The following is a 23,181-nucleotide window of genomic DNA, read 5'->3' on the forward strand; positions in this document are numbered from 1 at the left end:
CTGTGCTATTTGTTCCAAAAACAGAATATGTGCCCTCTTGGCCCAAAGTGTCAAAGGGAGAGTAGTGACTGCCTAAAGCCATGTAAAGGTGTTGGCCGGGAGCAATAGAGCAGTAAAAATCTCAAAGACAGATCACATCTGAGGAGACAGAGAGTCACGTGAGTTGCTTCCTACTTGCTCTCCAATGTGAAATACTTGCTCTTCAATGTGAAGTCCTCAGAAAGGGACTTTCTAACCATTGTGCCAAATTGTCACTAGCCCCATTCTCCATTATTTTCTTTTATAGCACTTCGATCTTTTCAACATTGCAATGTGTTTCTAAGATGTTTATTTTTGACTATCCCATCTGCTGGAATGCAAGTCCTCTGATGGTAGGCACTTTGTCTTATTCACTGTTCTATACTCAGCACCAAGAACAGTGTAAGAGCTTGATAACTATTTGTTGAATGAAGAAATTCTCAACCCAGTATCATATAAAGACATTTTATTTTTATTAAGGACCCTTGCCATTTGCTTCCAGGGACTAAGTCAATTTCTGCCTAAATCACAATTGTGTCACATGGAGGCTTTGCTGCTGTTAGCCACCTAAGCATTCCCTCACATTCTTTGAAAAGGAACTACTTTTCAATCAAGATTAAGTATGAACAATATAGAGAAGCGTTCTCCAGACCAGTTTAAGAGTCCCCAAATCGACTGATATAGTTTAGTGTAAAGTGAGGACACACAGGCTCCTATTTTCTGCTAATACACTACAGACCTGTGCAGGGTTGCTCTTCTCTCAGAACTTGAATATCTCTTAAATCTGCAGCACAAAATAAAAAACAAATCCGACGTATTGTCTGAGAAACATAAATAGAACTAACCAATGGAACACTAGGCATTTTTATCCAAATCAAGATTTCTATTATCTTTCCCTGCCTGGGGTCAGGGAATTTAATTCTTAATGCTGATATATTTGTCAGAAAGGCAAAGTAAAAATATATACTAGAACATCCAGTTGAAATTACCATGTTTCCCCGAAAATAAGACTGGGTCTTATATTAATTTTTTCTCCAAAAGACGTATTAGTGCTTATGTTCAGGGGATGTCCTCTTGAAAAATCATGCTAGGGCTTATTTTCTGGTTAGATCTTATTTTCGGGGAAACACGGTATTATACACAATGTTTTAAATACAAAGAAAATGCTATAGATTGAATGTTTGTCCCCACCTTCTCCACCCCCCAATCATATGTTGAAATCTAGTCCTCAACATGGTAGTATTTGAAGATGATTAGGGAGGCGATTAGGTCATGAGGGATCTGCCCTCATGAAAAGGATTAGTGCCCTTATAAAAGAGGCTCCTGAGTATTCCTTTGCCTTTCTGCCATGCAAAGTTACAGAGAGAAGACAGCAGTCTATGAACCAGGAAGCAGGCCCTCACCAGTGACAGAATCTGTGACTTCCCAGTCTCTAGAAATATGGGACATAAATTTCTGTTGTTTATACGCCACCCAGACTATGGTATTCTGTTATAGCCACCCAAATGTGCTAAGACAGAAACTTTTCTTTGAAAACTTCTTGTTACTTCAGGATATATGTGAAGCAAATATAGCAAAATATTTATGATACAAGTTAAACAACATTGACTTTACATTCAAAGCAGCACAGCCATGCATGTAAAGTAAACCATCAAATACTAAGGTGCAAACTTGGTTCAGAGATTTTTATAGTTACTCTAAAACTCCTTTGTTCTACTGAGAAATTATCAGAAATGTGAAAATATAGACAGGACTATAAATTTTACAGTGTGACTATGGTGCCACGTGTTCCTTCATGGGATTTGCTCTAAATGAAAAGCTAGAAAACTGATTTATCTCAATATACAAGTACATATGAATTTGATTGTTGCTTTCTTGATAGGGATTTTGTATTTTTTTTTTTTTGAGCTTTTGTTAGAAGAATACCTCAATATCAATACAAAACTTAGCAGGTTTGTTTAGCAAGAAACATCAAATAATTGCTTTTGCTGACCATAGGCAAAAAGTCAAGTGTGACAGAAAGTGAACAACAGAAATACTGGTAGATGTGAACAATAAACCAACAGACTCATAGCACTTTAATATTAACTTGTGGTCCCGACCTTGCCACTTTGACCCTGGTAGCATAAATATCACAAAATATAAATACATATTTTCCTCCAACCTTTAAATTTCATATTTTTAAAAAGTTCTGCAAGTCTTAAATTTGCTACCAAGAGTGAATAGGTGCCCCAAGTGTCCTTTGGCGCTGGCTATCCTGCGTAAATTAATGAATGGACTCCTGTTCAAATAAACTCGTATGCTACTAAAACTTACTTCTTGCGAGTTAAGTGACACAATAGGAAGCAATCAACCAAAGGCAGAATATGGAACAAGCTACAGTTCAAATGACCTGGTATTTCCCTACAAATCAGTAGCATTCAAAAATGAAAGAGACTTCAGAAACATGAAAACCAAATGCAATGTTCAGGCTTTGCTTAGATCTCGACCACTAATGAACTTTAAGAACTTATTGGTAAATTTTTTTTAGGGTTCATAATGCTAGACGGTTAAGTTAAAGTCTTCATTGGTTATGATTTCATACGAAAATATAGATATGGGTAAAGTAACGTGATTTCTGAGATTTGCTTTTAAAATACTCCAGAAAAAAAATGTATATGTGAGAAAGGAGGCAGAGATAAACAAAATTAGCAAAATATTGATAACTGTTGAAGTTGATGCTTATTATGTTATTCTTCTAATTGTGTGTGTGTGTTTAAATTTACACTGAAAGAAACAAAAGCAATTATTTCCTCAAAGTCATGTAGTCTTTTCAGCCTTCATAGTCCAGCACTAAGTGTTACACTTTGAGAGTTTATTTTTCCATATCTTCCAATTTAGCTTAGGGATACCTCTGCAGGAAGGATAGTGAGGAATGCAATCAAAGCTGAGAATAGATTCATGCTGCAGTAGAAATGTGTCTTCAGGTAATGGAGAGAGGGATGTGCTGGATAACATTCATTTGAATTTGCCTCATTCCAGAAAGACACCATTTCAATGGTTAGACCTAGAACTTTATTCATCCATTTATCTAAGTCAGAGATATTCACTAAGAACCATATGTGACCGGACAGGGTTTTTAATGGATACTTTGAAGCAAGCAGATGGAAACCAAGGATATTTCAAAGATGTGTTAATGCTTTGATGGAAGATCAGGATATAATTACAAATGTACAAATGCATGTGAGTATTCAAGCCAATTAGAAATGAAAAAAAAATTATTTTCATAGCTGTAGGGAACTCTGTGTTAGCATTCTGACAATCCTATTACATGACAGGATAACTGAGTCAGAAACACTAAGCTTTTTACAATATCTAGATCACATGCATTTATTGGTGAAAGCATTTTATGAGTTAGAACACAGAATGTCACTGATGTATGCTACATAATAAATAGTGGTGCTGTTTAAACTGTAGTAGAAAGGGAAAACAGGAATTTTTAAATGATATTAGTAAATTCTGACTCCGCCCTTGGTCATCTTACTGACCCTTGATATATGTTCATTCCAGTTCATTCCTTGATATATGCTCATGGCTAAGGACCTAGACAGAATAAAAAAATAATAATTTTCCAATAGGTATGCTGATTCCAGAAATATTTTATAGCACTTTATAAGTCTACAATGTATTTACACATGAATTATAAAAATTGATCCTGAGTAAAAGCCTTAGAAATTCATAGCGCAGGTTTTATGAGTCCCATGTTGCAGATAAGCAAACCAAGACCCTAAGAAGTTTGGCCAGAATCAGTTCCAAATTCTAAATGACAGCTGACATATGCAATAAAAAGTATAAGTCGTTCTCCAAATTATTTTAGGAAGACATTGTAGATTCACCAAATTTATTTTCTAGAGCGTTTTGTCCAAATGTTCCCGTATCTGTTTTTTATGAAATTTTTCAGTTTTCATGAAAGCTTTTGGTCCCATTGCCCTCCCAGGCTATATGCAAAGATATTGCCCCTATCTAGGCCATCTAAATAGAAATCAATGTCATTGTTTAGTGGCTAATTTTGCTATCACTTTATAAAATATTTTAAAATAATTATGGTGCTTTGAGGCCTAATATCAAGATGTTTTCAAAAAACAAAGTCTCATAAAATTGAAGAAAATTGAGAGCCAAATTCAGACTTAATTCAAATGTGTTGAACTCTTGATCTTATTCCCCAAACTGGACTCACAGAAGCAGTTAATGACTTCACCAATTCCTCCAGTTGGTCATAACTGGGCCCTAAAACTAGGGGGTCACCTTTCATTTCTCTCTTTATCTCATACCTCCACTTCTAAACCATTAGAAAACTCATGTTGGTTTTACCTAAAAGTATATCCAGAATTTGACAATTCGCACCACATCCACTGCTTCCACACTGGTCCAAGCTCCACATCATCTTTCTCCTGGATCCGTGTAATAGTCTCCTTACTGGCCTCCTTGCTTTTGCTCTTCTCCCTTAATAGTCTATTCCCACAGCAGCAGCACGAGTAATCCTTTTAATAGGTAACTTGATCATATCTTTACTTTGCACAGGATACTGAGGTGGCTTCCAGTGTTTTCCAGAATAAAGCCATGGCCCAGTACCTAGTACCTCTCTGGCTTCATCTCTACTACTTTACCCCTTGTTTTCTATACTCAGACTGATCAGGCTCTTTGCTGTGTATTGAACACAATGTCTGCTCTCACCTGAGGACCTTTGCACCGGCCAATCCTCATATATATTTAAGGTTAACAACCTCATCTCATTCAAGGGTTTGCTCAAGTCACTTTCTTAGTGGCCCTAATCATCCTATTTAAAATTGCAATCCACTTCACTCTTTGCACTACCAATCTTCCCTATCCCTCTTACTTTTCTGTTTTCCCCAGTCCATACTACCTAATAATATACTAGTTGTTTATTTTTAATTGTCCATCTTACACCTTTAGATGGTATGCTTAGATCTTTGTTTGCACACTGATGTACTCCACATGTCTGGAACAGTGTTTAGTACATAGTGGGACCTAAACTATGTATTTGCTAAATGAATGAAATCTCTGAGGCTCACCCATTGTTAAGATATATCAGTACATCATCTTTAAGCCCTGATTTTCTAAGTTTATATTTTGCAATTCAGTTTCATACTCATCTGAAATCTGGCTTTATATACTGAGACTGGATTTATTTACTCAATTTAAACAAAAAATATTAAGCTAATTTGAAGTACTATAAGTGCAATAAAGAAAGTCTTTAGATATGTGACACTATTTTGTAATTGCATAAATCATTAAGGCCTTAGATTCATTGGGAAAATTTAACTTGTCAGGTAGTTTATGATTTGTTCTGTATGTGGTATTAGGTGCAAACCAATTTGCTAAATATATCAGGTAGTATACTTTTGCTTCTGTTGAAAGGCAAATCAGAAATAATCATCTTGCTTGCAGTCAATAAGTAAAAGGATACACTTTTAGAAGTATACCAGCAAATTATTCAAATGTTTTAGAATACAAGGTGTTTTCTTTTGCTTCTTTTTAGACTACAAGGTGTTTTCTTTCTTTTCTTTTCTTTATTCTCTCTTTGGGGTAATTTCCGCAGCCTCAAATATTCAGTCTAGCGTAGGGATTGCATTATTTCACTTTTGTATATCTCTCTACTACCTTCATAGGTGGTCTTCCCTCTTCAGGCACTTCATTACCTTAAACCAAGACAGACCTGGTGGCGATGCCAGGTTAAGGACTAGTGCCAAGGTAGGGACTACACTGTCTGGAGTCAGACCCAACGCAAGAATAGTCACAGATTACTGTTGAGGAATAGACTAATGGCCAGCATTAAGATGAAATATCAATTATGAAATCTAAAGGGTGAAGTCAGAACAATGGAGCAAGACAAGATCAGAAGCCAAGGTAACAGGAAATATCTGAAATCTAAGGGCAAAGTGGGTAACACAGCAGAGAATATTATTCACCATAAATAATCCAAGATGTCTCTCAGGAAAAGCAAAGTGAGAGAATTACATTCTCAGTTGGGCTCATCTGTGCATCTGTCATCAGGGAATGAGGGAAGACACGCACAGTTGACGGAGCCTACAGTCATTCTACAGTGCCCCGTGCAGCTGGTCTGCCTAGATGAGGTTACTTTCCATGGAGAAACAGGGAAAGTGAGGGGGAAATCAGAGGCTTTCAAACAATAGAGATATAAGAGAGGAATTATAAATATGATTCCCTTTAGTCTTTTTAATAAATACAAGTCGTTAAGCCCCATTGGGGATGTTAGATGATAGAAGTTGTAATATGCCAAAGGGAATATTCAAAAGTATATTTATTGTTCTCATAAAATTTATTGTTCAACTATGAGGACGAGCCATGTCTACATGAAAAGTGAAGATCACCTGCTGACCATCTACCTGTTTCTACTTTCCAGTTCCTTGCCTTTTCACACACATTCTTTAAGAAATCTTTCTCCAAAATTGTATCCAATTTCCCTGCCTGAGGAACTCTGCAGGTATCAATCCCCTGTACATAAGCCTAGCATTACATAACCAGTTTATCCGACATCATACACTTGTGACCCTTTAAAAATGTATGTATTCAATAAATATTTATTGAGCATCCATAATGTGCCAAGTGATGTTCCAGGTTTTAGGGAAACTGAAGTAGATTAAACACTGTCTTTGTGCCCATGGAACTGATATCACAGTGCCATCGGTTTGTATACCCTCCCTTCCTACTAGGAGAAACTTTATTATTTTTAATCATTCCCTTATAGTGCATTTCTTCAACCTTTATCCATCAGATTCTATTGATAAGTACAGCCTCTTCCATCCTCTTGAATCAGAATCTTGGGGGTGCGATTGGGAAATTCATCTTTTTAACAAGCTCTCTGGGAGATTTACATGTGTTCATAGCGTGAACAACGTGGTGGGGGAGGGGAACCACTGCCCCGTTAACAACAATCTTAGGAACTGATGATTTTTGTTGGACTATATCTGTGATACCCCTTTTGACTGTCATGACTAATTGCTACCAAACTTCTCATCTATAGAGAATATGAAAGCTCTCTGGGGCTTTCCATAGCTAATTCACCTAACAAACTCTAACAAGACAAAATTGTATTTTATTTTTTGGTTTAAACAAGAGAACTTTATTTTCTCACAGTTCTGGAGGCTGTGAGCCCAAGATCAGGGTGTTGGTTTGGTTTCTTCTGAGACTCGTCCCCTTGGCTTGCAGATGGTCACCTTCTCACTGCATCTTCACGTGGTCTTTTCTTTGCACACATCCCTGGTCTCTCAGTGTCAAGGCAAAATTTTACAAGAAGTATACCACTTATTTTTAAATAAAATGTTTTGCTCTATGGGGTAGATGTTACCATATTTTGCTTTGGGGAGTAAAAGAACCAAACATTAACTACTAGTTATGGTCCATAGAACCAAAAAATTCATTTTAAAGATAAAGATGAGATGATGGAGATTTAGGATGTTTTCTCATCAAAGAAGGCAAGAGTGAGTGAATCTCAGATATCCATTGTGAAAAATATAAAAGATATTCATTGAAGTAGTTCTTTGAGAGTTAATGACAATCAGTATAGTCGATATTTAATACTAAACAACATGCAATAACCAACAAATACAATAACACTGATATATTGATATTCCAATAACAGCCAATGCAGGTTTATCATGTGCCACACACTATTCTAGGTACTTTAAAGACATTAAAATGATTTAATTCTCAACCCTCTATGAAATGAGTTTTTGTTATCATGTCCATTTTGTAGAAGAGAAAACTGAGACATAGAGAAGATAAGTAACCTACTCAAGGTTATAAAGCTGGTAAATTTTAGCCAGGATTTGAACGTAGGTGCAAAAATCCATGCTCCTTCCTCCTAATTTTCATATTTCTTTAGAAGATTCATACCAAAGTTTGTAGGAAGCAAGAATTGTTTTGTTTTGTTTTGCTTTATACAGCTTCCCTGCCACAAGGCCTTAATCAGGCTAATTTTCATTTGACTCATTTTAAAATGAAGATAAGGGTGTTGAAGCAGGATCAATTAGTGGTTAGAGAGAGAGGGTTCTGAATCTTAGTTGTGCCGCTTGCTTGCTATGTGACCTTGAACAATTCACCTCTCCAAGTCTTAGTTTCCTCATCTGTAAAATGAAGGTGATAATAGGACTTACATCATACTACTGTTTAAAGATAAAACAAGATAGTCCAGTTAAAGAACTTAGAAAGTGCTCAGTAAATATTATTAGTGTAATAAATAGCAGCAGCATCAAGAAACTGAACCAAATGATGTCTTGATTCTTCTACTCATACTAAAAATGGTTTATTTCTCTTCTAATTAAAAACAAAATGACAACCAAAACAACGACAAACCAAGCCATAACCATTAAACTAATTACGTCTTTTGCAAGAAAATCAGAAAGGCTATTGGACACAATTCATATGTCGTTAGTTATCTCCTCTATTCCAAACTCTATGCATTCTAGCATCCTGAGACACACACCTTGCATAATATAATCACTGTGACTCCACGAGGTCAAAGGGGAGGCAGTTAATACTTCTCTGTGAAACACTCAATAATTCATTTTCTAAATTTCAGCTCAAAGCCTAAGCTGAGGTTAAGAAAAACTGACATTCGGTCTGTGAACTTAATGTCAAGCTCCAGAAAAACTCTGGGCAGCGCCTGTTTAGACATTAAGTGGACGCAGACAATAAAGACGTTGCCAAATTGTAAAACAAGACTTGGGAATTACAGAAAACGTTGCTAGCTATTGATTACGGTGACCATTCAGTTTTTATTGAGACACCCAAAACAATCATTCATTTTCCAGCAGAGAGCCTGCTCATTTGCAAGATAAAAGAGCGACATTTCTGCACATGCCCATAATGTTCTTCACCACTGGGGGCAGCTTTACATAAGACTGCATTCACTGAAACCAAAGCAACAGTACGAGCAGCTTTCAGAATGACAGTCTGCAGAAGTGAGCCGAGCGTGTGCGCGGTCCGGGGCTCTGCTGCCTTCCGGGCTCCAACGCAGCTCTGTGGCTGAACTGGGTGCTCGCCACCAGAAATGCTGGGCTATGGAATACAGATGTGGCAGCTCAGGTAGCCCCACGTTGCCTGTTGGAATACATCATGCTTTCAGATAAGAAGAAATTGTAGAAGCCAGTTCTTCTTTTTTTTTTTTAACCACCCCCCCCCCAAAAAAAACTGTAAAGATGCAAAAACGTAATATCCATGAAGATCCTATTACCTAGGAAGATTTTGATGTTTTGCTGCGAATGCGGTGTTGGGATTTATTTGTTCTTGGAGTGTTCTGCGAGGCTGGCAAAGAATAATGTTCCAAAATCGGTCCATCTCCCAAGGGGTCCAATTTTTCTTCCTGGGTGTCAGAGAGCCCTGACTCACTACAGTGCAGCTGACAGGGGCTGTCATGCAAGTGGCCCCCTAAGCCAAAGCAAAAGACCTAAGGACGACCTTTGAACAATACAAAGGATGGGTATGTTTTGCCATTTTTCTTCTTTCCTTTTTAAAAACAAAACAAAACAAAATTTTAAAAATCCTCTAGTCTATGTATTAATTCTTCCTTAATTATTTTAGAGATTATCTTGATCTGCTCTAAGACTATAAATTAAATTGCTTAGGGGACATGTTTCTTGCTTAACTATTAAAAAAAAAAAAAAAACCCTAAAGGCAATTCTCTTTAAATTATAAGGAGATGACATTTGATGTTAAATGTTGTTATCTGGATTTAAATTTTTTAAAAAAGAATATACATGTCTTTTTTGTGCTTGATTAAAAATAAATGAATTCTCTTTTGGGGGGATAACTTTTCTAAGTTGTTTTTATTTTCAGGTTTCAATGTAATTAGGCTACTGAGCGGATCAGCTGTAGCACTGGTTATAGCCCCCACTGTCTTACTGACAATGCTTTCTTCTGCCGAACGAGGATGCCCGAAGGGCTGTAGGTGTGAAGGCAAAATGGTATATTGTGAATCTCAGAAATTACAGGAGATACCCTCAAGTATATCTGCCGGTTGCTTAGGTCTGTCCCTTCGCTATAACAGCCTTCAAAAACTTAAGTACAATCAATTTAAAGGGCTCAACCAGCTCACCTGGCTGTACCTTGACCATAACCATATCAGCAATATTGATGAGAATGCTTTTAATGGAATACGCAGACTCAAAGAGTTGATTCTGAGTTCCAACAGAATCTCCTATTTTCTCAACAATACCTTCAGACCTGTGACAAATTTACGGAACTTGGACCTCTCCTACAATCAGCTGCATTCTCTGGGATCTGAACAGTTTCGGGGCTTACGGAAGCTGCTGAGTTTACATTTAAGGTCTAACTCCCTGAGAACCATCCCTGTGCGAATATTCCAAGACTGCCGCAACCTGGAACTTTTGGACCTGGGATATAACCGGATCCGAAGTTTAGCCAGAAATGTCTTTGCTGGCATGATCAGACTCAAAGAACTTCATCTGGAGCACAACCAATTTTCTAAGCTCAACCTGGCCCTTTTTCCAAGGTTAGTGAGCCTTCAGAATCTTTACTTGCAGTGGAATAAAATCAGTGTCATAGGACAGACCATGTCCTGGACCTGGAGTTCATTACAAAGACTTGATTTATCAGGCAATGAGATCGAAGCTTTTAGTGGACCTAGTGTTTTCCAGTGTGTCCCGAATCTGCAGCGCCTCAACCTGGATTCCAACAAGCTCACATTTATTGGTCAAGAGATTTTGGATTCTTGGATATCCCTCAATGACATCAGTCTTGCCGGGAATATATGGGAATGCAGCAGAAATATTTGTTCCCTGGTAAACTGGCTGAAAAGTTTCAAAGGTCTGAGGGAGAATACAATCATCTGTGCCAGTCCCAAAGAGCTGCAGGGAGTAAATGTGATAGATGCAGTGAAGAATTACAGCATCTGTGGCAAAAGTACTACGGAGAGATTTGATCTGGCCAGGGCTCTCCCAAAGCCCACTTTCAAGCCCAAGCTCCCCAGGCCGAAGCATGAGAGCAAACCCCCTGTGCCCCCCACAGTGGGAGCCACGGAGCCCAGCCCAGAGACTGATGCTGACACTGAGCACATCTCTTTCCATAAAATCATCGCAGGGAGTGTGGCCCTTTTCCTGTCCGTGCTCGTCATCCTGCTCGTTATCTACGTGTCATGGAAGCGGTACCCTGCCAGCATGAAGCAGCTGCAGCAGCGCTCCCTCATGCGAAGGCACAGGAAAAAGAAAAGACAGTCCCTAAAGCAAATGACTCCCAGCACCCAGGAATTTTATGTAGATTATAAACCCACCAACACGGAGACCAGCGAGATGCTGCTGAATGGGACGGGACCCTGCACCTTTAACAAATCAGGCTCCAGGGAGTGTGAGGTATGAACCATTGTGATAAAAGCGCTCTTAAAAGCTGGGGAATAAGTGGTGCTTTATTGAACTCTGGTGACTATCAAGGGAACGTGTCCCCTCCCCCCCATTCCCTCTCCCTCTCACTTTGCTGGCAAGGTCCTTCCCTGTCCGTTTTAGTACAGTCATAATACTGCATTTTCCTCTCGTACATAATCAACCCATTGAAATTTAAATACCACAATCAATGTGAAGCTTGAAGTCTGGTTTAATATAATGCCTATTGTATAAGACCCTTTATTGATTCCATTAATGTCACACTTGTTTTAAGATAAAACTTCTTTCATAAGTAATACCCCACATCTGCTGTTATTCTCCTTCTGGTTGAACCAAATCTGCAGTTCTAAGGAGGTTTGCAGTTCCCTGGTAAATCAAGGAAAAAGTGAATGATCCCAGGTACTTGGACCCTGAGCTGATTCTAGGAGAATGCTTGATTACAGGAATATTTAGAGACAGAGCCTTAAAACAATGCCTGGCTTAAAAAGAAAACTGCAGGAAACTATCAAAAGATGGTGCTGGGTTAAAGCAGTACCAGGAGCAGTTTTCAGAGGTGTTTGAATTATGATAAGGCAGGTCTGGGGGGAAACGGTAAAGGGTTAAAATGCTACAAGTAGACAACTGCAAAATGTGAAGAGACAATACAAATACCAAGTTTTAGACTTGAAGCCTTATCTCTGAAATCTATCACTGTAAAATCAGGCTAGAGGTTTCATTGTTAATTCTTGCTAGCCTCCACATTTCCATAATAAGTAAACTAAATAGCCAAGAAGCAAATTCAAGGAGGCAGATTTCTCCACTGCTCCTCACCTTAGGGAGTTTGCAGAGACGAGGCTTGCAAATGGGGAAGGTCGCTTGCTATGGTGCATGGTGTTGGGGGCTTACCAGAATTTCTCTTTCCGGCTTTTTCAAGGACCCTAATGTAGTGAGTGGCATCATTAGCTCTGTCTGTTCTTCTGTTTGGGATTTGTCAGGCTGTCCTGTTGCGTTCCAGTATATGTCCTGCACACCCGAGTCCCCTAATGACTGACACTTCATTCAGAGGTGTAAAGAGAACACATTCCAAAACATGCTTGCCACCAACAGCCTCACCCAAAAGGATGATTTTGATAACCTCGTAATAAATGTATAAAATAAATCATAGAGGAAAAAAGACCAACCCTATGGCACTTGTCTTTGCTTTTCTATTGCTGACGTTAAACAGTGTCCCTGTTTTCATCTGGATTGTGAACTCATCCATCAGTACGATTCTGTACAGACCCCGCTGGCAATGTGCAAGCTGCATGCATGTTTTTATGTCACAGGTGAAAGTTTATTGACTGCAGCACAAATATCATAGCTTCTGTATTTAAGTAACTTTGACCACAGTTCATTAAGATTTTAGAAAATATGTTTTTAGTCTGTATCCTTGTTCATCCTCCAAAACGAACAAGTCAGTTAGTTACAGGAGCAAAAATCATGAATTGCCACATTAAGCCTGTTTCATTTAATTTGGCTTGAAAGCCGCACATCTTTAACGGTGTCCCTGTTCTTTCAGAACAGAATCGCTGCAGCAACAAAAGAAAAAGTGAATGGCTATTTTTACCAGCATTTTTACATAGTTTGGAGGCTTTTCATATGCCGAGAGGATAAATCTAGGCAAGTCACCATGAAATATAATTGCAAGGAAGCCAGATGATAAAAATCATACTTTTATAAGCAATAAAGAAAAAGACACATTTAAAGTGGCCTTTGATTAAATCTTAAAGTAGATACCAGTTCAGAAAAGCATCATAGCTACAATATGTTTACCAATGAATAATTATTGACTATACATTTATCAAAGGCAAATTGTCATAGATTCCCAATTGATTAATCATGCAGACACTTCCTTACAGTACTATGAACTGGATGACTGAGCCTACTGTGATGTTTTTCACTGAAGTTGTAATTTTACATTTTTCATAAAATGTTGGTAAATACATATTCCATCTAAAAAGAAATTTTCTTTGGTCAGACTCATTTTTATCTGTACTAAAGATGATTGTATTAATTAAATGCAGTGTTAAAATGAAAAGGCCCATTTCTATTTTTTGACTTGACCTTCGGCCTCATTTGTCATAGATACCAAATAAATTTAGACAAGGCATATTGACACTTACATTTTTGAATTCTTGCAAATTCTTAATGCTGTGGTACTGCTAGTGTCTATAAAATATGCTTGCTGTATTGGAAAGTGTTTCTAAACTGTGAAGCCACTTGGTGTGTAACAGGAAATGAGTGACCAACATTTTTGAAGGCTAGTCATTTTTAAATGCCTAACTCGAACTTCTTATTAATACTAGATAAGAACAAAAATAAAATCCCTGAGATAGTAACACTTATTTTGATTCAGGGCATGAAATTACAAAAATACAGATCTTTTCCCCTTAGAGCGTTCTCTAGTTCTTCGTCTGAGCTCAAACATACAATCTTTGTAGGTTAGACAATAACTAATTCACCACTATAAACCTCAAACGTTGTTGCCCTCATCCCCACCCCATGGCACTTTCCTGACTTCAGATCATAAACCTATTTTCCTTAGTATTTCAAACTCATTGCATATTAGAAAAACATAATTGATATTCCATTTTCTAGTGTAAATTTACCTGAAGTATCTGACTTCCCTCAAAGGTGATAACAGTTAAATAAACAGACTGACCTGCTAACTACACAACAGAGAGGCGTCGAGAAAGAATGGATTCAGTCAGTACTTTGAATGCCTTGCCAGAGAGAGATGAAATGCAGTTTAGTTTCTGAACTGCCTGGGTCCCCCCCCCCCCCATTTTTGCGAGCCCCAGTGTGCATCCTGCTACTGCAGCAGGAAGTTATTAGTCCCGTGCAATGGTCTTCTAAGCAATACTTATGCAAAATATATTCCTTTTAAATGAGTTTACATTTTCCAAAGATGTTGACATTACAGCTTTTCAAAGAATTTAAACCATTTTTTACTTTATTTGGTGAGTCAACTACCTAGTAAGTAGACAGGCAATAAACTGTATTTCTGTGGAGCAGCACTGACCTCCAGTGGCTGGTTAGACTACCCACAGGTATTAGGACACATTTTGTGCAGTTTTGTATCCTGAATCCTTATGTAAACGTGGTTGATGACACATAGGTTTTGATCCGTGCATCAGATTTGAATTTTATTTAGTTCATCTCCCTGGTAAATATACTTACAGTGTAAATTTTTTTTTAGGTTATATTTTGCATCTTGACTTATTTAGAATGCCCAAAGGCCACAGAACTAATACCGAGGGCTAGAAATAAGTGTACCCAAAGATGAAGAGCAAGTAATAATGTAATAAGAATAGAGAAGGAATATTTTGAAGTATTTATGCTCATAGATGTTGGCCAAATATACATATTTTTATTAAATGGGTTAACATTTTCCATAGGCAGGATACTGAAATGTCACGTAATTTAGTTTGGGGAAAACACGTTTCAGTATTGCTATTGAAACAATCAGCATCAGCTATTGACTAGTCAGTAGCAACGGCTGAGCTATCACGTGAGGAAGGCCTCCCCTCTGGCTCTAGAACTCTCCAGTCTATCGATCATGCCACTGACCCGTGCTTTGCCCCATATCTCTCTGCCTCCCTCCTCATTTTCAGCCCCCTGAACACTAGTTCTATTAGGCTTTCCAACAATGCTGTTACAGTCTAAGAGGTGATAATTCATGGATAATGAAATTATGCTCTTCTTTTGGGGAAGGATAATGCAGTCAGATTCATAGATTTGGCAAAGGTTTTTAGGATGCTGTCTGTACTCGTAGGTGCATGAAATAGCTTCTCTTCCCATGATGTTTACCAAGAAAAGAACTTAGTTTATTTCAAGTGTGGATTAGACTAGCATCAGAAACAAGAGTGAGGCCTGAATCCCAACATAAAATGAGTTCCACACATGACAGATGAGAATTGAAACATGAGAAATGAAAAATTCAGAAATTATGTTGTCTCTTTCATTGCCTTTTCCCTGGATTCTCATCAGAATTTGAATCTGTAGGAAACCTATGGGGTTTTGCAATACCTGTATTTTCTTAGGAGCTACCAACATGAAAAATCAGAGACGGCTGGAAGAAACTATGAACATGAAAAATAGTATCAGTACATCTGAATTTATTGTTGTAAGATAAATAGAATTGGTGAAAGCTAAATAGCTTGTATTAAATGACACTTACAAACTAATGGAAAAATACACAGGTGAAAGTGACAGTTTTCCTAATCTCATCATAATATCCTACAGAATTGGACCAAATTTTGTTTAGTCTCCAAAATCATTGGTGATTTTTGCATAGTTGAGTAGAATACAATAGAAATACTACAGAGAAATCTACATAAAATAGTTTTTGATTTGAGGAAATTATCACAGCCATATGTGGTGGAGAATAGGCCTTAGATTCGAGTTTCTCTGATACTTGCTAATGAAATGATCTAAGGCAAATTTCCTAGCTTTTCTGAACTCGGAAGTTCTCCATCTGTAAAATGGGCATATATTATGGACTTCATATGGTTACTGGGAAGACGAAACAGGAAAAGTACCTTGTAAATTCTAAAACAGCAACTACCTATTTTTTCAAAGAGTTCCTAGTGAGATATTCAGCTGCATGTCGTTTTGTTGGTTACAAAGACGTCACTAACCTCTACATTACAGAACCTCAAATGCATTTTACATTAATATGAATTCTGGGACTGGCAGTAAATCTAGATCTTAATTTGTCTTTAACCTTTAGTTTCCATAAAAATGCAGTTTTTTCCACCCCACGTTATCTAAGACTAGGAGTTTATTAATAATGATCACAATGTACAACAGACATAAATAAAGACACCAAACAGAGAACACTGAATCAAAAGATCAAATTAAACCAAAAATTGAATTGTGTCCCAAGTCAGGTCATTATAGCAACAGGTTAGTTATGCACCCCTTTTCCAATATCACTATTTTAAGCCGTTATGGACTTCATAAATACAACATGTATGGCAACATGAAATTGTTATTGAGCAAAAAGATATTAATCACATGACATCTACTCTGTTGATTTTTTTTTCCCAGTGAAAGATTATCCAAAATCTTTTCCTAGTATAGAAATTACTATTGGCTTTATTTATCAGTTATTTTCCCTGAAGATCACTGGATTTAAAAAGTAGCATACTTTTTTAAAAAGAAAGAATACAAAAAGAATACTTTTATGAGTAACTACCTATTCACTCATGCAAAACTAAATATTTCAGAGTACTCTCTATGGGCTTTTCACTGAAAAATGACCAATGTAATCATAAATCTCTCTCTCCTGGATATTGCTGGTCTAAACAAGTATGATGCAGCAGATATATTTTCAGAATTCTTATAATTTAAGTTGACAAACTGTTTCTGTTTGACAGCTGTTTTTCTATGAAATCTCTGGAGAACAAAGATAATGGTGATTTTTCATTCAGAAAAAGCATTTGTGAATTTTACGCTGCTTTACCTTCATGGGATTATGGGTAGATGTTCTTGAGTTAGGTAAGGAGAATTCCAGGAACATAGAACAAGAATGTAAGACCAAGCAGAGGCGATCTATTTTATAACTGTACTTTCTACTAACAGAACCTCCATATGCAATAATAATCTATTTTATTGAAACAAAAATAAGAAAAGTAAAAGAGCTTCTATATTATCCAATCCAGCATATGTTGTATGAAAAGTGATATGAAAAGTGATAATTTCCTTGATAATTTTCTATATTTTATTTTTATTTCTCAAGGGCTCCCAAAACCCCAAGGAATTTTCTTTACTCTTTTCTCTCACTCAAATTGTTGTTCTCTACTTCCTATACAACAAAAAAATATCTTCCCTCGTAGAAATCAACACAATTTGGTGATCTCACTCAAAGAGTAGCCTATGTCCAATGAAAAAAAATAGAACTAAAACAAAATTTAAGTCTGACTGTCATTTCCCCCTTTCTTCTATAACCTACAAACCACCTCTTCAGCACTACTGATACTCAATAGAAGAAAGAATAAATATAGTTGAATTACAGGCTGGGAAAGTATTAAAGCCTACTTATTTCTTTCTTAATTAACTAACTCCTAGAAAACAAAATATAGGACTTTATGTACGGGAATGCTCAACTACATTTCACCAATGAAAAACACTCATACGAACCATCAGAATTTTGTTTTTTCAGAAATAAAATGCAAATATTTTTGGCTTCACATATAAAATGATAAGGCAAATGCTATATTCAGCAAAGGTGATTTCTGTCAAAGCTTAGAGCTTAATCATAATAATTACATCTATCCAGGCTGTAAAATACATTTTGCCAGTAAAGAGCAAAGGCCTTCAATTAAATATAAATCCTTATTCGGCACTCTTGGGGCTCTAACTTATTAAGAAAGTGGGGGTAAAAAGAAAATGTCCTCAGGCGGTATAGTACAGTGAGGCTATGCTATCAAGTAGTGTTCCAGGCTTCAACTGGGTAGTCCCCACATGTAGTTAAAAAGTGCTTCTTGTCTTTAATATTGATCTATTATACTTTCTGAAGAAAGAACAGGCTCACCCCCCCTTTTGATGCAATCAGCCAGAATCTTACAAGAATATATAAAGGAAATTTGTAGAATACATCATGTTGAGGTTGAAGTAGTAGAGTGACTTTCAAATCTCTAATAAATCTGTAAAAAAAAAAAAGATTACAACAGCGAAAACTCTCCAAGACGTTTAAAAACTAACTCAGTACTTTAGGATCAGTGTTGGCTTGTACTCATTTATTTAAGAATGAATTTTGCATAATTTATAAAAAATTTTAAAGTGAAAAGATATAAATGCTTAGTGGGGGTATTGCCATTTATCCTATGGAAGACTGGGAAACATCACTGAATGATGATTAAAATGAAATAACTGAAGATCCGATTAATATGGCAGAAGCCATATTACATAAATATACTGTTTTCTGCCAAGCTAGGCATGTTGTACAAGCTTAGGAAAGAAATCCATATCCTTCATATAAGGTGACATATTTTTATTACATATTTGTGTGTATTTATTTTTCAATTACACCTGATATTCAATATCATTTTGTATTAGTTTCAGATGTACACTTTAGTGGTTAGACATTTATATAATTTATGAAATCATCCCTTCAATTAGTCTAGTACCCACCTGATACTATACAGAGTTATTACAATATTATTGATTTCATTCCCTATGTTGGACTTTACATCCTCATGACTATTTGGTAACTACCAATTTGTATTTCTTAGTCCCTTCACCTTTTTCACCCACCTCTCCAAACTCCTCCTTTCTGGCAACCATCAGTTTGTTCTCTCTATCTATGAATCTGTTTCTGTTTTGTTTGCTCATTTATTTTGTTCTTTAGATTCCACATATAAGTGAGATCATATGGCATTTGTCTTTCTCAGTCTGACTTATTCCATTTAGCAAAATACCTTCTAGGTCCATCAATGTTTCCGCAAATGCTAAAATTTCATCCTTTTGGCTGAGTAATATTCCATTGTATCCATGTACCACATCTTTATCCAGTTGTCTATTGATGGACACTTAGGTTGCTTCCTCTTCTTTGCCATTGTAAATAACACTGCATAGAGGTGCATATATCTTTTCAAATTAGTGTTTTGAATTTCTTTGGATAAATACCCAGAAGTGGAATTGCTAGATTATAAGGTAGTGTATTTTTGTGTCATTGAGTCCATATTACGTGCCAGGAGTATGTGTATAGTGTTTCTAAATATAAAACAGAGTCCCTGTATTTACTGTTTTCCTAGAAGTTCCATAAATCCTACACCTTGTCCCTTCTTTTTAGGACTGCCCTAAAATAATTCATATGCCACCCACACAGGGCTTTTGAAACCAAATTATGTATCTCCAGTTCCCATTAAGAAATTTCCAGTGATTGATCATTAGGATATCCCTCTGCTACCTAAAATCTATTCTTTCCAAATTGTGGCACCCATTCCAGCCCATTGCATGTCATTAAAAGGCAGCATGCATTTTATTCTATGGATTTTTATAGGGAGGACTGAGTAGCAAAATGTAAAAATCTACATATATTTTCATGGGCTTCACTGTGGCTTTTTTATGGTCTAACATACAGAGATGTGTGGGGCTTTTGTTAGTTAACACCAAAATGCAAAAACATTAAGCTAGCTATAAATTTAAAAAGAAAGGGTCAAGGTAGCTTAAAAAACAAAATTCAAAGCTCATATTATATATTTATTAATCTACAAATAATCCTAAATGGTGAGTATTCTGTATTTCACTTTCTTGAGATAAGATTTACCTTCCAAGTTTACCATCATATTCATGAATTTAAGCTTCACGTTCCTTCCATTTTTCCATTGCTAACCAGAGGTTTTTTGTGTTTGCTTTTCGGTTGTTTTTTTGTGTGTTGTTTTCTGCCAGCAGATACTTTCCCAGTCCTGTGAATGTATCACTTTCCCCGCTTTTCTACAATCCCCAAATTTTGATCCTGCAGAGAGTCACGGGGTAATCTATCAGTTTTATGGCTGGAGTGATCAGACAGGCAGACTGGGTTTGTCTCTACAGTGCAATCTAGTCAAGTCTGGAATACCTGCCTTCTGTCTTCCCAGCCTGCCATTTCGATGCCTTTTCCCCATTAAAAAGGATTTTCCTCCATCCAATGGGACTGAGGGCTCTCTTGGTTCCTTACTCCTTACCAAGTATCTATTCCCAGAACTAGACATATTATTGTCCCTCCTGAGAGCACTCACATTTAAATAAAAGTCTTTAGCTAAAGGTAAGAAAGTTATATACTAAGAGCAAGCATACCCAGCAGGGTTGGGGAAAGTACTTCTGCAGACAAAAGGCTTTGCGAGCACTTATGAAATCATCTTATATAGATGACTTGGTATTTTTCTTAAACATGAGGTTGAGCCTTCCCCAAGGAACCAAGACAAATAATCCAGGTTTCATTCAGTAAACTATAGTTTGAAAAACATCTTCAGTAAATTGCTATATGCACAGACTTTAGTTTTTCTCCTAGGAAGAATACTATCATGTACTAGAAAGAACTTAGACTATGGATCCAGGAAGAAGCAGTTTGGATCTGGTTCTGGGATTTAATAACTAAAATCTCTTGAGTCTTAGCTTCTTCATCATAAAAAAAAATATACGTGTAAGACAATATAATCACAGCATTGTTACAAGAGGGAAAAAAAAATCAGGAATCAGCATTTCTTGAATATTTTTATGTACTTTGTTTTGGCACATTACACATAATATATAATTTAATTTGATATATATATCCCATGGTGATTAAATAAGATGACATACATAAAATCACTTAGTACAAAGCTTGGCACATAATAGTAACTTTCACCTTCCCTTCATTAGCTATAACTGCTAAGAGTTTCAGTATCACAGTATGCTTTAATTGTATTCTACCTATTTTTATATGAAATAGCAAACTAATATCTGACAGACTTTCAAGAAATAGAATCTAAACTACCATAAACTGAAGGGCTCTGGGCACATGGTTAATACTAAACAGTAATATGATACATAAAACCAAAGTCCTAACCCTCCCAACAAGGCCCAGTTGCTTCTGCATCATTGTTTCCATACCATTTCCCATTTTCTCACACTGGCCAGTTCTTGAAGTAGCATGTGCTTTCCTCCCTTTGTGCTTTTGTTCAAGCTATTTCCTTTGGGAAGAATGACTTTCCTCCCTTCCAAGTCCTCATGTCAATCTCTGAGCCTTTCTATAATAGATCAAACTCAAATTCCACTCATTCTAGAAGTCTTCTTAATCCTGCCCTTCCTTGTTTTCCATATTTTGTACCTCTATTGGAGACTACATCACAGGCTGCCTTGTGTTAGGGTTGTTAATATGTCTGTAAACCATTTTTGAGGAAATGGACCATCTTTTCTTTCTTTTTCCAATGGTGATTGATACAGTTTTTTATTCGTGGTAAAAGTCTAATGAACTGATTTTCTGGTGCTATTATAAGGTGATTGTCAAGCTCATATTTATATAGCCTACCTAGACTTTGTTTTTATTTCATATACACTTTTCCACATACACAGTCTGCTCATTTATTGTTTAACTAGTCTCAAAAATTATTACAGAAATAGTTTTTAAGAATCATATTGTGATTTAATCTGTTTGTATGTTATGAATAACCTACCAATGATTTTCCTTTGATAGGTACCAAGGGTATATGAACATTTTAGGGGGTATGTTAAAGTGACTAAGAGCTAAAAAAAGTTATAAGGCAAAAAATATTTAATTCTAAGTATGAATACATCTGGATTTTAGCAGAGACTGGGTAGTCAACTTTGCTGTAAACGCCATCCATTTGTGACCTTCTTGGCCCACTGCCTGTAGAGAAAAGTCCTTTCTCTTTAGCTTAGATGAATCTTCTCATCTCACACCCAGTTCCATAAGTCTTCTGCTTTAGACACATTCCAAGGCGTCTCCTCTCTTATCAAACAAACATGGGGCCACCCTACCCTGTTACAAAGGAATAGGTCAGTGGTCTTTGCCTTTCTGATTATTCACATTTTCAAAGTAACTATTCTCCTGGAGGCTTCAAGCAGCAAATACTCAGAAGCTGACAGTTTGTTATGTTCACTTTTCTTTTAACCTCCTGAACAGTGATTATGCAAAAGGTACATGTCATCATATGAGATTGAAATATCTGCTCTTTGCTGGGTGTCTCTCCCTTCCTCCCTTCTGCTCACCCTCTTACTCTTTTTCACTGAATTTCTTTCCTCCCTCACATCTCCAGTTAAATTTTCTTTCAATTTTTCCCTCTACTCAACTTTTATTTATAAATCAATCAACACTACTTGAATGTGTACCTCCTGACGGGGTGAAAGGGTTATAACTAACGGTTTTTATCTCTTAGACAAGCAATAATGAAAATGACAGTCTAATCATTTAATTTAAAAGAGTCAAATATCTTTGTATTCAGCAGCTTAGTTTAGTTCTACAAATGAAGAACTGTAATTTTGTAAATTATAGTTTAATTTCAGAAGTAGGATGGACATCCTCCCTAGTGTATTTTAAGTCACATTTTTGTTATAATTTGTAAGCCAGGGAAGATTTGTTGAATATCCACATATTCCTTTCCATGTGCGGTAGGGTCGGGCTCTGGACCAGGATAGTCTTTGCCATCAACAGAGCAGATTTATTTTTTGGAACATAAGTGGTAACAGAATTGAAATGAAATCTTTATTTGGTCATAAAGACTTATAGTAATAGGACTTTTGATAATCTTCCAGTCCATTTTCTTACCTTCAACTTGAAATTCCAAGCTAATTTAATTGTAATTTTAATGGTATTCCAAAAACTACATTCCTTAGTTCCTCTCTCAGTTATCCATTCTAGGGTTTTACTATAAACACTGTATCATTTTTTCCCCTCTCACCTATATCCCTCTTGCTTAATATATACCCAGTGATTAATTAATTTTTTTTTAAAAAAAGGTGTTTTTTGTTTTATTTTTTTGTTTTATTTCTATTCTTATTAAAGAGGAAGAAGTATAAGAAGTAGTTGGGCTTTGTTTTTGTTTTGAATTTGCAGTTCTGGTATCTGCTTGGTCGAGCTCAGGGAGAGGGGCCTGGGCTCCATGATGTGTAGTGTGCAATGATGAAAAAACATTGTTTTGAGATTAGCACTTATATATTTTAGATTCAAGCAATTCTGCATAGAGTGACAGCTGATAAAAAGAACACAGTTCTTAACTAACCTATAACCAATCTTATAGGC

General features: G+C 36.6%; 2 protein-coding genes across 5 annotated transcripts in view; one reads left to right on the forward strand and one right to left on the reverse strand.

Annotated features, from left to right (window-relative positions):
* The window catches only part of CTNNA3 (catenin alpha 3), a 1,431,866-nt gene that overhangs the window by 848,062 nt on the left and 560,623 nt on the right, over nucleotides 1–23,181 (reverse strand). The window lies entirely within an intron of this gene.
* Nucleotides 8,965–23,181, forward strand: part of LRRTM3 (leucine rich repeat transmembrane neuronal 3) — a 163,513-nt gene continuing 149,296 nt past the window's right edge. The window contains exons 1-2 of one of the 2 annotated variants that reach the window (XM_033130598.1): nucleotides 8,965–9,520; nucleotides 9,877–11,408. In XM_033130598.1, coding sequence (XP_032986489.1) covers nucleotides 9,517–9,520; nucleotides 9,877–11,408 — 1,536 coding nt within the window. In that variant the 5' untranslated portion in view covers nucleotides 8,965–9,516. The remainder of the gene's footprint in view (nucleotides 9,521–9,876; nucleotides 11,409–23,181) is intronic. The other variant, XM_033130600.1, reaches the window with a different exon arrangement.

This window comes from Rhinolophus ferrumequinum, chromosome 16 (genome assembly GCF_004115265.2).
Source record: "Rhinolophus ferrumequinum isolate MPI-CBG mRhiFer1 chromosome 16, mRhiFer1_v1.p, whole genome shotgun sequence".
Lineage (NCBI taxonomy): Eukaryota > Metazoa > Chordata > Mammalia > Chiroptera > Rhinolophidae > Rhinolophus > Rhinolophus ferrumequinum.